At 38.9% G+C, this 15,001-nt stretch overlaps 1 protein-coding gene across 1 annotated transcript in view; it reads right to left on the minus strand.

The window, feature by feature from the left end:
• LOC107718384 (protein furry homolog-like) overlaps positions 1 to 15,001 on the minus strand; it is an 87,179-nt gene that overhangs the window by 17,832 nt on the left and 54,346 nt on the right. Inside the window, 18 exon segments of the mRNA XM_016525432.1 lie at positions 1,905 to 2,087; positions 3,489 to 3,683; positions 6,103 to 6,279; positions 6,355 to 6,429; positions 6,541 to 6,702; positions 7,803 to 8,003; positions 8,171 to 8,311; positions 9,200 to 9,468; positions 9,571 to 10,184; positions 10,293 to 10,519; positions 10,908 to 11,067; positions 12,207 to 12,402; positions 12,548 to 12,730; positions 12,818 to 12,921; positions 13,005 to 13,155; positions 13,469 to 13,581; positions 13,777 to 13,861; positions 14,056 to 14,224. Of these exon segments, the coding sequence (XP_016380918.1) occupies positions 1,905 to 2,087; positions 3,489 to 3,683; positions 6,103 to 6,279; positions 6,355 to 6,429; positions 6,541 to 6,702; positions 7,803 to 8,003; positions 8,171 to 8,311; positions 9,200 to 9,468; positions 9,571 to 10,184; positions 10,293 to 10,519; positions 10,908 to 11,067; positions 12,207 to 12,402; positions 12,548 to 12,730; positions 12,818 to 12,921; positions 13,005 to 13,155; positions 13,469 to 13,581; positions 13,777 to 13,861; positions 14,056 to 14,224 (3,405 nt within the window).

The following is a 15,001-nucleotide window of genomic DNA, read 5'->3' on the forward strand; positions in this document are numbered from 1 at the left end:
GAGGTGCACGTGTGGGAACTGTGTTAGAATGCCCAGTGAGGCTGAAAACGCTGTACAGCGTCTTCTCAACATGATGTGAACACACTAACTAGCTGAAGTGTTTGTGGGCAGGTCAGAGTGTTCGTATTTCACGGGCAGGCGGGGATTATGCAACTGTGTTACCTTGTGACATATATAGGTAACAGGCAGAAGATTCGAAAATATGACGACTCGTTAAGGCGGTTCAGAGTCGACTCTTTCTTTTGAGAGACAACTTCATTTATCATGCACTTTTTTGATTAACAACTTTGCAGACTGCAAAAAATATATTTTTCGAAAACCCATATGACCTGCTTTTTAACATCAACAGGAGGGTATTCTGCTATGAATTGTGACCAGGGGACATACACAGATTAATTTAGCCTGAAAATCATCTGAACAGTAATGGTTGTGTGTATGAAGGTTGACCTGGGCGAACATCCTAAAAAGAAAATTTTTCTAGAATAGAACTGCGTCATTTAAAATCAACCAAATGAACTGAAAAACAAAATATTCAGATATCCGCAGTTAGTTAAGTTACAGTGTTAGTAACATGGCTGGCTAAAGCCTGTTAGCAGTCTTTAATGTTCTCTCAGTCGGGCTGTGCCTTTTTTTGTTACTTGATTACTATTGCATGGCAAGCTCTTCGATTTAAAGGGATAGTTCACCAAAAAATTAGTCGCTACTTATTCACCCTTATGCCGTTTCAAAATGCATGACACTGCAACACAAAATATACTTTGAAGAGTCTTCACACTGCACTTTCCATACAATAAAAGCATAAAGTGACCAGGAGTTATCAGGCCTTAAAAAGAACACAAAAGAGCTCCATAAAAGTGGAACAAATCACTTATTTGCTATAATCAAAGTCTTCTAAAGTCATACACCAGCTTTTTGCAAGGAACAGTAATGTAGTCTTAACTCATTGAAAGCTTACCCTCCACTGTAGCTCTCATATATTCAAACTTGATGTCAAAAACACAGAATGCCATTGGTTAAGATACAATTTTAGTTTGTTTATAATATAGATCTATCATATTGATTCAGAAGACATGAAATATAATGCATGGATGATATGGAATCTTTTGATTAATTTTTTTTTGTAGTTCTGGAGCTTGAACTTGATGCTTTCATTTTCTGGAAAAAAATCAGCATGAACATTCTTCAAAATTTCTTCATTTGTGTTCCACTGAAAAACAACATGAGGGCGAGTAAACAATGACAATGTCTGGGTGAATGATTCCTTTAACAGGGATGTAAAAGGGCAGTCAGGGATGATGTAATACAAATGGACAAAATAAAGAAAATGCACATAAAACTCATGTTTGGGGATTCGGCCTTTCAAACCTCATAGAATGGTGGATTTTCACAAATACTCACGATGAGGTTGCAGGTCCATGGATAGAAGTGAGTGGTCTTCGTCAGAGCCTAAAGTGTGTTAACGTCTGTGTTTTTCAACCTTTCTGGGACCAAATTTGAGGTAGTTCTAGCACAGCAGGCCTGAGGTGTATGTTTGTCTTTGATAATCTCTCCCCGAATCAAACATCAAGCAGGCAAGCAAGTCCCACCCACATAGCAGTCAATCAATATCTAATGTCAATGATGGCAAGCATCCCATAAAGCAACACCCAGTGCGAGGAAAAGAGATCATGTGCCAGTATTTTGTTAGAGGAAACAGATAGTGCCCAGTGTTCAAAATGCAACACTTTCCGGAAACACTTTAGCAGCAAAGTCTGCATTAAAAGCTTGAAATTTACACTTTTGTGTGATACAGGGAATTTGATAGGTAAGATAACAGCACTAGTTGACTCTATAAGAGAGCAAAAAGCAAATGGCTAAATAGCACCCGTGCACCACAATTTATTGAGACTCCTGATTGATCCCACCTCAGGCAGCTGGCTGCTATTGCTGTCAGAGTGGGCGGTCTCATGGGTGGGGCTGTCTGGGCGGGGCAGCGGTGGGGTAGGCATGGCCTCTTCGGTCAGGACACTACTGGAGGATTCTTGCGACTGCTGGAGGGAGTCCATATGATTGGATATGGCGTCATCAGTCGCTGAATCACTATTAAGCTGCATGAAAAGGAAAAATGAATCAATAGTTAGTAAAAAATGAAGCATGTAGAAGTCTCTGCCTAAACTAAGTGTTATGCTGCATGCACCTATAACTGTTCAATGGAAAATAGTACCAGAGTTCTGTACTTCATAATATTTAATTCGTCTTATATCATGACAACATGCGACATGCCAGAAAAATGACATAAGCCTGGCAAGACCAATTACATTACATCTTTCAGTCTTATTCAAACAGTGTAGAAGGAAAGAGACAAAAACAGGAAAAGATGACTTTCACTCAGCAGCGTTTAAATGATCAGTTTTCTTAAGCTCTGCTTAGTAGCTCATGCCCCATAGCAAGCAAAAGGGTGAAAAAAATTATTAGAGGTTAGAGAAAAAGAAAAGAAAAATTAAGTTCATATTGCATAGTTAACATTCATGCAGAAAAACTATTTGAAGCTGTTTAAGTAAAAAGAAGGCTCACAAGGAATATACCGATTACTTAGCATTATCTGATTTTTAAGGGAATAAACATTTTAAAATGTTAAATTAAAGTCTGGAATAAACTACACATTTTGCAGTCTAGATGAACCAATGCTAGTTGTTGAAATTCTGAGGCAGTCTGCAGATTTTGGGCAGTCAGAGTTGACAGATTTCACAGAAAATCACTGTATGAAAGGCAAAGACCCTGATTTTTTGCTTACGTTTCTGCGTGAGTTTGTTGTGTTCGGAAAAACTTAAAAGTCTGTTAGTGTGTAATCTTCAGCCATAATCTTCAACCATTTACAATGTCAGCAAGTTTATAATGCCTAGCGTTTTAAAATGTGTTCAGATTTTAAAAGTTGTATAGAGTATTCTAGCCTTAAGTGGAAAGTACTATCTTCTTGCTTTAAGCTGAAAGTATAATCAAATTATACAAAAAATTAATAAACACACAAGAAGAGGTGTAACTGTATGAATGATGGATGTTTGTGGAACTCTGCTGTGAGTATGTGCAGATTCTGTGTGGGCCTCTAAATGAGATCATGCTGTCAAGGGTCTAAAAACCTATGTCAAAGTTAGCATAAGAATGCAAAACAGCTACAATGTATTAAAGTTACTCTGGCTAATAAAAAGACAGAAAAAAATGGGTCCCCATCACCATACTTACCAAAAACAAATTAAAATAAGGGAATCAAAATGGAATTAAGGGTCAAAGAAGGGTTTTGGAGTACTAAAAATGAATAGTTGGCTTGGTTGGGCTGCAGGGAGAAGTACAGAGGGCACTTGTCTAAAGATACTGGAAGTGTGGGTTATGCAGAAAGCAAGCGTCTAACCCCGCCTACGTAGGCTGTGGCAGCGTCTAAGCCCAATTTGGCACACAGACACACCATGCCGGTGCCCCCTGTGTGGAGGGAGCCCAGAGTAGAGGGGACTTACGAGGTTGGAGCGGGTGAGAATCTGGCTAGCGCTCAGTACCTCCTCCTCAGATGACTCATCAGTGTCCTCCGGCTGGATGAGACTGGGTGTGCTGCCGGAATACTGGCAGTCCTGCAGAGACGGGGTGTCACCTTTGTCAATGCTGTCCAGTGAGCGACGCCTCACACCCCAGTTGAAGTTGTCCATGCTCTCCCCCTGCAGGTGGAACAGGAGAAAGCCAATGAGAGCAAAGCAGATCAACTTTTAACTGCAAGCAATGTGAACTATAGAGAAAATAAAGGATAAGAAATGAAATGAATTCACTATACAAAACACGATGCAATACGCATAACCACAGAGCACAGTGGGGTCGGTGAACATGGAGAACAACACAACAATGACCATTTAAAAGATGCTTTATATTCTATTTTGAATGAAAATTGTTCATTTGCACCATCCATGTACTTGTGACACTCATTAGCCACAAGTATCAAAACAAACCCACTTGATTGGCTAGCAAGAATCACATTTCATTTTGTGAAACTTCTGAATGGGCAAATTTTTTAAATGAATGACAAGGCCAATCAATTATAGATTAAAACACAAACGTTTCCCTGAACACTGCTTAAAACTTACCTGAAGCTCCTGGAAGCAAAAGAGGAAAAAAGATAACAAGAGTGTTAGGGAGAGTTAAGACACCGAGATAATGTGGAGGCATACAAACGGACACTGGTGATGTCAGAGAAATACAAACACACATAGACTTCTCTCTTTGTTAAGGATGAAACATGAAACAGTTCTGAGATTAGGGATTCACCGATCCGATACTCAGTATCGGTATCGGCTCCGATACTGCCAGTTTCTACCGGATTGGGTATCAGTTAGACGAGACCAATCCAAATCCAATATTGTGCTTATACTATTCTGTGTTATTATTAAGCCCCATGAAAGGCACAAAAACATTATAAAGCACCATAAAGTTTCTGTGCACTAGAGCTGTCAAAAAAGATTCAAATTTCTAATATTCGTCGAATTTAAAATAAAAATCCACATTCGAATGCAAAAAACATTGCATTCGAATTTTAGGTGTGCGTTAAGGAGGCAGCCTTATCAGCGGCGCACGAGGTGCGATGACGATGTAAGTGTCGTTGCATTATAATGTTTTTGTTAACCTATCCAGTTGAAGCCACTAGATGCGGCGCTGCTGCGTTGTTCATTAAAAATATAGCGGGAAAAGAGAACATCAATGCGGAGAAGATCTTGTTAACGTCAAAACTGAAACCCAAGCCGTTCACACAGAACACATATTTTGCGCATTTTCTAGAGGGACATCTATCACCTAATTCGAATTTTGATCATATTTAAGTACAAAATTCGAATTTAGTTTTTCAGCCATTTTGACAGCCCTACTGTGCACTATATTCTAAGTGTTCTGAAGCCGTTCCATAGTTTAATGTGAAGTTCAGAGGAATAATAAAGTCGTTAAATTCATCTTCCATTCAGCATTCAGACTGCGTATCGCGTTTGGTTATGACAGTCAAGACGATAAAACTCTCTCCAAGATGATTCAGTGCTCCTATTATTATACTTGATATGTATATAAAGATCAATGATTTTGCATAAAAAGACTTTATCTTGCTGGAGTTTAGTGCTGTTTCTAAATCATGTTACTTTCTACCGGGTGTCTGTTAGATCACAACACTGGAGTAGAGAGCACTATGAATTGTTCTTCACACGCACAGTAACTGAAATTTAAAACTGTTAAAAGAAAAGACTCTATTGTATAGATGTAATACACAACGCATCAATATCTCTTCCCTTTGTGCTTTGAACTTTTCTATGCGGAGCACTGCACGTTGTAACTCCATGTTGCTTCAAGCGCATCATTCTATGCATGGGATGCGCATAAGTGCTTTGTGCCACTCCGTATAGGAGCCTTTCATGTTATAATACTTTTGCGCAATGAAAGATTATTAATAGCCTTTCATGTTCTGTCCTATCTATCATATGTTGATGCCTCATTTCTGTGCTATAAATTTAAAAGAAATGTCTTTTAATCTTATAGTATATATTTATATATAAATATATTTAATTGTTTTTCATGAATGGATTTTACAACAATAAAAAGGGCAATGTGTAACATTTTACCAGATTTAGTTCTACTTATTCACTTTTATTTGTTCCCCACTAAATAATGTTTTTTCACTTAATGTTTAGATTTTATAAAATGCACTGTGAAAAAAATCTGTGCACTGTGAATTTTTTTTAGAGTAACTTTTGCTGCTGAATTATCCACTAACCTAGTTCATAATAGTATTTTTGTCATAGATTATGGTTATAAATTTTCCATTTGTTATTTTACTGTATAATGAAGTTGTCTACATTTAGTAGATTGTGTTTAACACACAAAACAGTGATGATCAGGTCAACACAAAGATGTATAGAAATTCTACATTGATTGAAAAAAAACACTGTGCTGGTATCGGCCGATATTTTTGGTATCGGATCGTATCGGTTCTGAAAAAAAATGGCATTGGTGCATCCCTTATCTGAGATGCTTGCAAGAAAAGACTTTTGAGGATTGTTTGTTAATTATCAAAAGATGAGGCAGCATGCCCAGAGCATCAATGCTCACCTCTCCATCCTCCAACTCAACATCCAGGAAGTCAAAGTCCTTGAAGACACCAAACTGCTGTTCACTTCCTGCATCTTCTGCTTGCACTTCCTCCTCCTGTGTCACTTCCTCTACAGTGGGGATCAGACTGGTCTGTTGATCGCCTGCATCCAAATCCTCATTTGAAGAGAACACCACCTACAGAAAAGAGGTGTAATTAGTCATCTCTAAAAATGTGCAACCTGCTAATGTAATACGAGAAGGAAAGCGTACAGAGGGGTTTTTAGGCAGGCCGGACTCTGGGCCACACAAAGATAGGACATTCATCAGTTTCTCCCGGGTTCTTCTCTGGAAGCAGATAACAATATCACCATTAAAATAAGAGTTATAATAAAAAAGCAATCAAAGCTGCAGATGGTTAATTAAGAATTGAAAGATTGTCATAATAGGTGACAATACCTGCGAGAGCTGTGGCCTCTTCCAGCTGACTGGCACCAGCCCATTTGAATTGGAGCCAGAGGAAGTAGAGGAGGTGCTTCTCGTCACAGCAATTACCTGTGGTTTTCCATTACGCCCTGCTGCACTTCGCTGGTCTCCATACTTATGACCTATAATAGGTGTCTGTGGGTCAAATGTTAAAAAAACAGCGTCAAAAAAGCTACTAAGATGAGTTAAAAAAAGTTCTGAAACTACAATAGATTTACATTAGCCTTCAAAAATTTGGGGTTGGTAAGAGTCTAAGGCCAATCCCAATTCTATTTTATACCCCTTCCCCTTCCCCTACCCCTTGTCCCTTGAAACAGAGTGTCAAGGGGTAGGGGTGAAAATATTCCCCTAAGAATTGGGACACCACTACTATGCCGTCACACGTCATCATACGTCGTCTAGCTCCTACAATACACACACCTATACTGGTGTGCATTAGAGCTTTTAATTACAGTTCTATATTAATGCGCTGCTTACTGACACACACACACACACACACACACACATATATATATATATATAGCTGCGCGGAGATCGAGCAGCTCACACATACAGGAGAAAAGAAACTTGTCAACGCTACCCCACGACTTCTATTAATAACAGTTTAAATACTGAATCGCTACATTATATTTTCCAGCAACGAGAGGATATAATCGCTGTTTTTGAAGTAAACTCACTCTAAAAAGAGAAAAAGCACAGACGTGCATACACGCAACCTTCATCTCTCTCGAATTGGCAATATTTGAGAAAAGGGTTTAGGGGGTAGGCGGAGGGGTAGGGGAAGGGGAAGGGGTATAAAATAGAATTGGGATTGGGCCTAAGCGTTGAATTGGGATTGGGCCTTATGCTCAAAAATACAGCAAAACAGTAATACTGTGAAATTCACTCCAGTCTTCAGTGTCACATGATCCTTCAGAAATCATTCTAATATGCTGATTTGCTGCTCAAGAAACATTGCTTATTTGTATAAATGTTTTCATATTTTTGTGGAAACGTGATACATTTTTTTAATGAACAGAAAGTTCAAAAGAACAGCATTTATTTGAAACAGGAATCTTTTGTATCATTATAAAAGTCTTTACTGACACTTTTGATAAATTTAATCTGTCCTTGCTGAATAAAAGTATTAATAAAAAATAAAAAAATTACTGACCCCAAACTTTTGAACAGTAGTGTACATGCAATATAAACTAAATAAAAGTGGCTGAAGACAGAGAAGATGTCAGGCCAAGCACCTCTGAGATGTCAAAGTGGAAGTCCAATGTTTTTCCTGGCAGTTCTTTAGATGAGTTGTTGAATATGCGAGTGAAAGCAATTTCCGGGGAGCTGGTCGACTCCATGCTGTAGGAGCGCTGCACCTCATCAGGAACCACCAGACTCGCAGAGCGGGACACCACCAACTTCAGAATGTTCTGGGCCTCCTTCCAGTATGGGCTCTATAGCAACGCAGACACAACAAACAACAAAAGACTTTGTGAAAGGAATTCACATGGAATGCTCTGTATTCATATTCTCATAAAATGGGACAGGCATTCTAAAATAAATCATTGGAGGGACTGATGTTCCGAGTGCTGACAACAGAAAGAGTAAGCTGTACACAGACCTGTACATATTTGCCAATGATCTTCATGATTTCCAAGTTGAACTGTTTGACAGGAGCAGCAGACAGGTCAATGTAACTCAGTAGACTGTAGATGATCTGTAGTAAACACTGCTGCATGCTGTTCAAGCCCTTCTCCAATAACTAAAACAGAGGAGGTCAAAGGGGAAGAGACTTCAGCACCATGTTATATGACAGCACAGTTCAGTTTTGAAAAAAGTGGCTTGAGACCCCATTATTGTGTTGCAGACGATAAGTGTGTAAATAGATAAATATATAACAAATAATAATAATATATAATACATAGTAACATATGAAAAGATTTTATATACATAATCAATGACAATCAAAAATCTTTTTCAAAAATTAATACTTATTCAGCAAGGACACATTAAATTGATCAAAAAGGACTTTGACCTTTTTTATTTTATTTTATTTTTTAAATAAATGCAATTTTTTTTAACTTTCTATTTATCAAAGAATCTTGAAAAAATGTATCACAGTTTCGACAAAAATATTAAGCAGCACAACAGCTCTCAACATTGATAATAAAGACTGGAGTAATGGCTGCTGAAAATTCCACTTTGCCATAACAGGAATAAAATACATTTAAAAATAATTTTTTTTGTATTTTGATCAAATAAATGCAGCCTTGATGAGCATAAGAGACTTCTTAAAATAAATAAATAAATAAATCCAACCGACCTCAAACTTTTGAACGGTAGTGTAATAAATAAAGAATGTATAATATCTAAAAACGTTATAAATACGTTATATTTATACATTCCTTTTATATTTATACATTTATTTAACCATTAAACATCATCATATTTAAAAATTACAAAAATCCACACCAAGGTCGATTCAACTAAATACCTTGAAACTATTTCTAAACAAAACAGGGTGGCAGATTTATCGCTGCCTGAAAAACTCTGAAAACTCAGATACTTTTAATTGTAAACATCTCAACAATATCCCAATAGTTTATTTCCAACTGTATGACTCGATGTACGCCAATCAAATTCATCTCACCTCAGCTAGGTATGTGACCAGGTTAAAGGTGAGTTCAGAGAAGGAGTCGTGCAAGTAGCGACACACCACATTGATCCAGTTGGTGCTGTCTCGTGAGTAACTGTGCGTTGAGTACAGGCTCATCATGTGTGCCAGGTTGGCCAGTGTGGCTGACTTTTCTTCAGCGCACACTTTGGCGATCCGATCAGCAGTCTCCTTACAGAACCCTGTGGGGTTGTCAAAGTGCTGGACCAGGTGCGGCAGCAGGCACAGGACATTCAGAGGAAAACCTGACAGGAAATAATTTAAGAAAATAAATATATGGAAACACCCTCAATTCTCATCAAAATCTCCGGTACTGAAACAGATACTGATATTGAACATGGGCGCACCTGCTAGCTGTGAGGGGTCTATGAGTGTGTGTCGGGACACAGTGATGAGTTTACTGAGGAGGTGAATCGTGAGCTCCTGCGTTGCAGCTGAAGTAAAACCCTTCAGGAAGAGCGTCAGGAGGCCGGGGAAGTTGTACCACTTCAGTTTGGCCTGCACCCTCTCCAGCTTTTCCCTGCTGTCCGCCTTCTCCAGGGGCATCTGGGCCAGCAGTCGGTTCAGCAGCCTGAGTGCCAGCAAGTACTCAAACTCATAATCGGACTCCAGTAGCGACGTTGCAATCCAGAAGACCGTCGCCAGCAGGTTGGTAGGGTCAGTTGGTGGCACCACCTCACCAGATCCTCCTCCATCGCCACGGACACCATCCTCTCGTAATGATGATAAGCTCCGCGTGCGGGCTAGATTTCCGTGGCTGCCACCCAACCGGTCGGCTACATCAAGGGTGTTGTTGCGGTGACGGTCTCCTAAGCGTTCACCCATCAGACTGGCACGGAGGGAGTTGCTGCGAGCGTGGCTGTAATGGACATGCAAGAAACTTCCACTGCCAAGGTTCAGTTGACCGGTACTTTTCCTGTTATTGGCAAACTTGGTGCCCTGCAGAGGATCATGGGAGGCCCTATGAAGGAAATGGAGACAGCATCTCAAGGTTATATAGGTAAAATAATGTGCTGTATATGAGGGGAAATAATGTTTTTATGTTTTGTTGTAGCAGAGCAAATCTTACTGTGAGAGTGCAGTGAGCAGGTCGTAGCTCTTCATCGTTTCAGCCAGAGTGTCTATACCAGCCTCTAGTGTCAAGAGCAACTCGATAACAAAACCCTGCAAGAGACAGATGAAACGTTTGATTATGACTGTTTAGAGATCAACACTTAGCAGGGCCTGAGAACAGTGTGGGGGAGTTTTGGTCCAGGTGAAAGAAATGTCACATGTCCGACTGGGCCAACATGAACACTGATTTAAATCTAAAATAAAGTAAAATCTTAATGACTAAAGTAGATGATGTTTTGTTGAAACTGTAAGAATGAATCTTGGAAGGACCCAAGGATATTATATTTATATTATTTAATTTTTTTATAATGACACAAAAATATGTCAGAATTTTTTTTTTTTAATACATTTTTATTTTCATTAGAAAAATACATTATATTTAAATCTAAATAAAAATAAATCAGTTATTAAAAATTATATTTATATTAATTTAATAGAGAGGAGGCTTACTAAAAAAAAATACAATATATTGATATGTAAAAAGAAATATATACATAAAAACAAAGATATATATATATATAAAAGTTCTCTTAAAGACAAAATGAGTATTCCTTCATATGTAAGTTGGCACTCCACCGTGCAGTGAAATTGGCACATGTTGTGTCTTACCGGACGGTGTCTGTTTGAAGACGTTGACAACATGACGGAGGAATACACTAAGCTGATCGGCACTCTTGATGTTGGGGTTTTTGGGAGAGACGTCTTCATGGTTCCACAGTGGACCACGCTTCCTATGGGCCAACCAATCAGAAGAATTAGAGCAATAACACAACTGGAAATGTCTAACATAGAACAAAGGCAAAGCAGGTTCACACAACTCTCAGTGAACAACCATTTTGTATGAAAACACTCTGAATCAAACATTCACACAGATGAGACTGAGCACACACACACACACACACATGCAAAGCAACAATACCCTCTCCTGTTAGACATGGCTGCAGGCAGAGGAAAAAATATAGTAACTTAACAAAGAAATAAATGTACATTCAATATGTATCCAGGGAAACTTAGCAGGAACAACATTATTGTTTGGTAACAAAACTGCAGAAACAAATTGTTATTTAAATCTAAAATCAGTATTTTGATGTTAAAACACTTTTACCTTCCCATCTTAATATGCAGAGACAACTATGAGAAAGTCATATGATAAACAATCATGTCCTATCATAGACTCCAGTTGGACATGATATTGCTATTACTAAGAACTAAATGTTTTATTCATAAATGTGTTATCTTCTATCTTCTTCTTCTTCTTCTATCCAAAGCAACTTGTGGTCAATTGCTCCAAAAAGTAATTGGGTAACACGGCCAGAAATATTACAATATATACATAACTTGTGTGTTTAAATACGTTTTCTGTTTTTTTCTTCTGGATTCTGTGTTTTATGGTTTAATACAATTTATCCTCAAAAATGGTGTCTAATAAAATGAATTCATAAAACTTTAACAATTTAATCATCTGTTAAAATGTCAATATTATATTACAACAAAACATTGGATTTTTTTGTCAAATAAGGATCACTTGTATGCTCTATAAATGCTAAAAAAAAGTGAAAAAAAAATCTTGTCTGTATGGTTTTTCTTAAAACAAGAAATTAAATGTAATGTTTTAATACTTGTGTTTATTATTTTTAAATTCATTATTATTATTATTATTATTACAACAGACAATAGTAATACATTTCTTAAAGCAAACATTTATTTTTACCAGACTGTCATGGAGAACTTTGAGCTTCCATCAGGCTATGTAACCCAATTCTATTCTTGAATTCTTTAATGCTTGAAGTGTTTGGAATATTCAGCACTTTGATAATGAAAGTGCAATACTAAGAGGGAGAATTTGACAGACTGGCCTGAGACCCCTCACCTTGAGCTGATGAACTCAATAAGGTTTTTGACCTTCTCATCCTGCTCTGCAGACAGGTCCACTTCATTAAGGAGAGTAGGGGGGAGGTGAGGCAGTGCTGAGCTGCCCAGACTGATGCTAGAGGATGTGGAGCTGGAGCTCAGGCCAGAATCTGTCATTGGAGACGACTGGTAGTCTGGCATCAGCTCTATAACACCTGGGAGATAAACCAATGCACAATTATTTAATATTCTAATATATTACTTATTATTATTACAATAATTAACCATTATTATTAGCGATCAGTTGGATAAGAGCACTGTGGCAGAGAGATAATGCAAAACATCTTTGCTTTTAGGTACCTGTGAGGTTGAACTCCTGAAGAGTGGGCTTGACTGTCAGAACTCTGGGCTCGTTCAGCTCACGGTTGCGGAGAAGTACAGATGCTAGTGACTGGATGCTGCTGTTGGTGCCCTGGACGACCAGCAGGTGGAGCAGTAAACGCTTACAGTGCTCATAGACCTCAGGGTGCTGATGGTCAAAACCTACAAGCACAAATATGCATTGCAGGACATACAATGTGGAACATTCCAGTGATAATGGTTTTAATAAACTAGTTGTGTATGTGTTACCTATAAAGATGGCATGAAGTAGCAGGTGAATGTATGAGCTCCATTCCACTTTGACCCCGTGGTCTACAATGAGGTCGGTCAGCAAGATCACAGCAATGTTACATCTGCAAAGAAATGTTGTCAGCGGTCAAAGGTCAAGGAGAACAACACTGACTCTAATTTAGGACACACTGAGTATGTCCTTCACCTGTGCAGGGAGACTCCAGGCGTGGTGGTCTCAGGCAGGTAATCGACCAGTGGTGACCAGCAGCCACCAGTGGGAGGAAATGGGAGGGGCTCTGGCCGGTTATGGTCCATCACCTTTAGACGCCAGTTAGCATAGACAGGCATAGAGTCACCTACAGAGAGAAACAGCATGTTCATACAATACCATTCAAAAGTTTGAGACTTGCAATATATTTTCATGTTTATTTGATCAAAATATTGTGAAATTTTGTAAGATTAAAAATGTAAAATCATTTCCTGTTTTAAAATGTAATTTATTCCTTTGATGGCAAATGCTGGCCATTGAATTTTGCACTGATTCTACTTTTATATCCACACATTTTTGAGTCTGCCTTCAGACCAAGTGTTTCTGGTCAGAGCAGGAGCACCATCAGAAGTTAAAGGGAGCACTGATCATAAGTATGACAGTGATGTTAATGTACTCACTCTTCTCCTCCTCATAGGATCCTCCTGAGCTGCTGCTGTAACGGGACTCCAGTCGATGGTGCTGTCTGTTCAGATTACTGTTCAGACCAGTGTAGATGTCCAAATGTGTGTAACTGCGCAGAGATACAGAAAATTACATTCAGGTTCCACTTTACAACTTCGTCTAGTACTTTTGAGGAAGCAACAAATTATGAACAATCAGTCAGCAATGCCTGATAAATGTTTTTTGGTTTATTTTCAGTAATAACTTTTTTGTTTTTTTGTTTGTTTTAAATGGAACCCATTTCCTAAATCTAGAATCAGTTTACCTGTCCTCCATGTTGGAATCTTTGATTTTGCTCTCATGGTGTCCATCATGTCCAGGTACCATGGTGTTACTACTGGACGTTGTTCCTGAAAAAGCCAATCAATTCAACGAAATGACAGTGAAAATGTAATTGCTTCCTTAGATCACATTTATCAGAAACTTTTCTGCAATCATTGGGGTTTCCTGAATTGTTTCTACTCGTCTTATGATTGTTCACCTTATTTGTATAAAGGTCATATTGAGAAATGCAAGTGGTCAGAGTGGTTTAAAGCATATATACCTGATGTAACAGAAGGGATCTTGTAAGAAGAAGTAATGCGGTAGTAAGGTGGGTTATCCATATGAGTGACAGCCGAGGATACAGGGTCTGTTTGCTCCAGCTCATACATTAACTCCTCCAGCAGCTGCATCGTCTTATCCCTGCCCAGATATACCACCACACGCTTGACCTGCAAAATATTAGGAAACACATTGAGAAACACAACTGCATGGAACAAATTTAAGTTATTAAGGGTGCGTTCACACTTGTAGTTCGGTTCTCTTGGTTCGTTTGGTCCGGACCAAAAAAGAAAACGATACATTTGGTCCTGGTCCGCTGAGCGTTCACACTGGCATTTTTGACTGCGAACCTAAAGATACCGAACCTAAAGGCATAGTGATACGTTCACAACCTGATTGGTCGGGTTGAATGACGTATATTTCATGACGGAACTCACCTAACACCCCAAACAAAAGCTGTGTTCGACTTAAAGCGGCGCTGCGCAGACAGATCGGTGTATGACATCACAGTACCCATTCACCGATCGGTCTGCTTAGCGCCGCTTTAAGTCGAACACCTAATGCCGTCTACTGGACTAAGTGCGCTCATTGCTACGCAGTACTTTTGATTTTATTTTCACCACCTGCGAACTCACAAAGAGCTCATAAAAGGCACTTTACTGCCTCGTTGCTCCACGTTTGCCCTCTGCTTATTTTGTTTTGGATACACCGCTCTTTCCGCGTCGTCAAATCATGTCGCAGTGTCGCATCTTGTCATTACTTCCTGTTTTTGGTTCGTTTAGAAGTATTTGGTCCGTGTTGCGTTCATATTTTATTCGAACCGCACCAGAGTTCGTTTGGAAGCGGACCAAGGTCCATCTTTTTAGCGGTCTCGGTTCACTTGTTTGGTGCGCACCACGGTTCAGATGGCAGCGTTCACACTTACTCAAACGAACCGCACTAACAGT

The sequence above is a fragment of the Sinocyclocheilus rhinocerous genome, unplaced genomic scaffold (genome assembly GCF_001515625.1).
Source record: "Sinocyclocheilus rhinocerous isolate Xijiao unplaced genomic scaffold, SAMN03320098_v1.1 scaffold453, whole genome shotgun sequence".
NCBI classification, from domain to species: Eukaryota; Metazoa; Chordata; class Actinopteri; order Cypriniformes; family Cyprinidae; genus Sinocyclocheilus; species Sinocyclocheilus rhinocerous.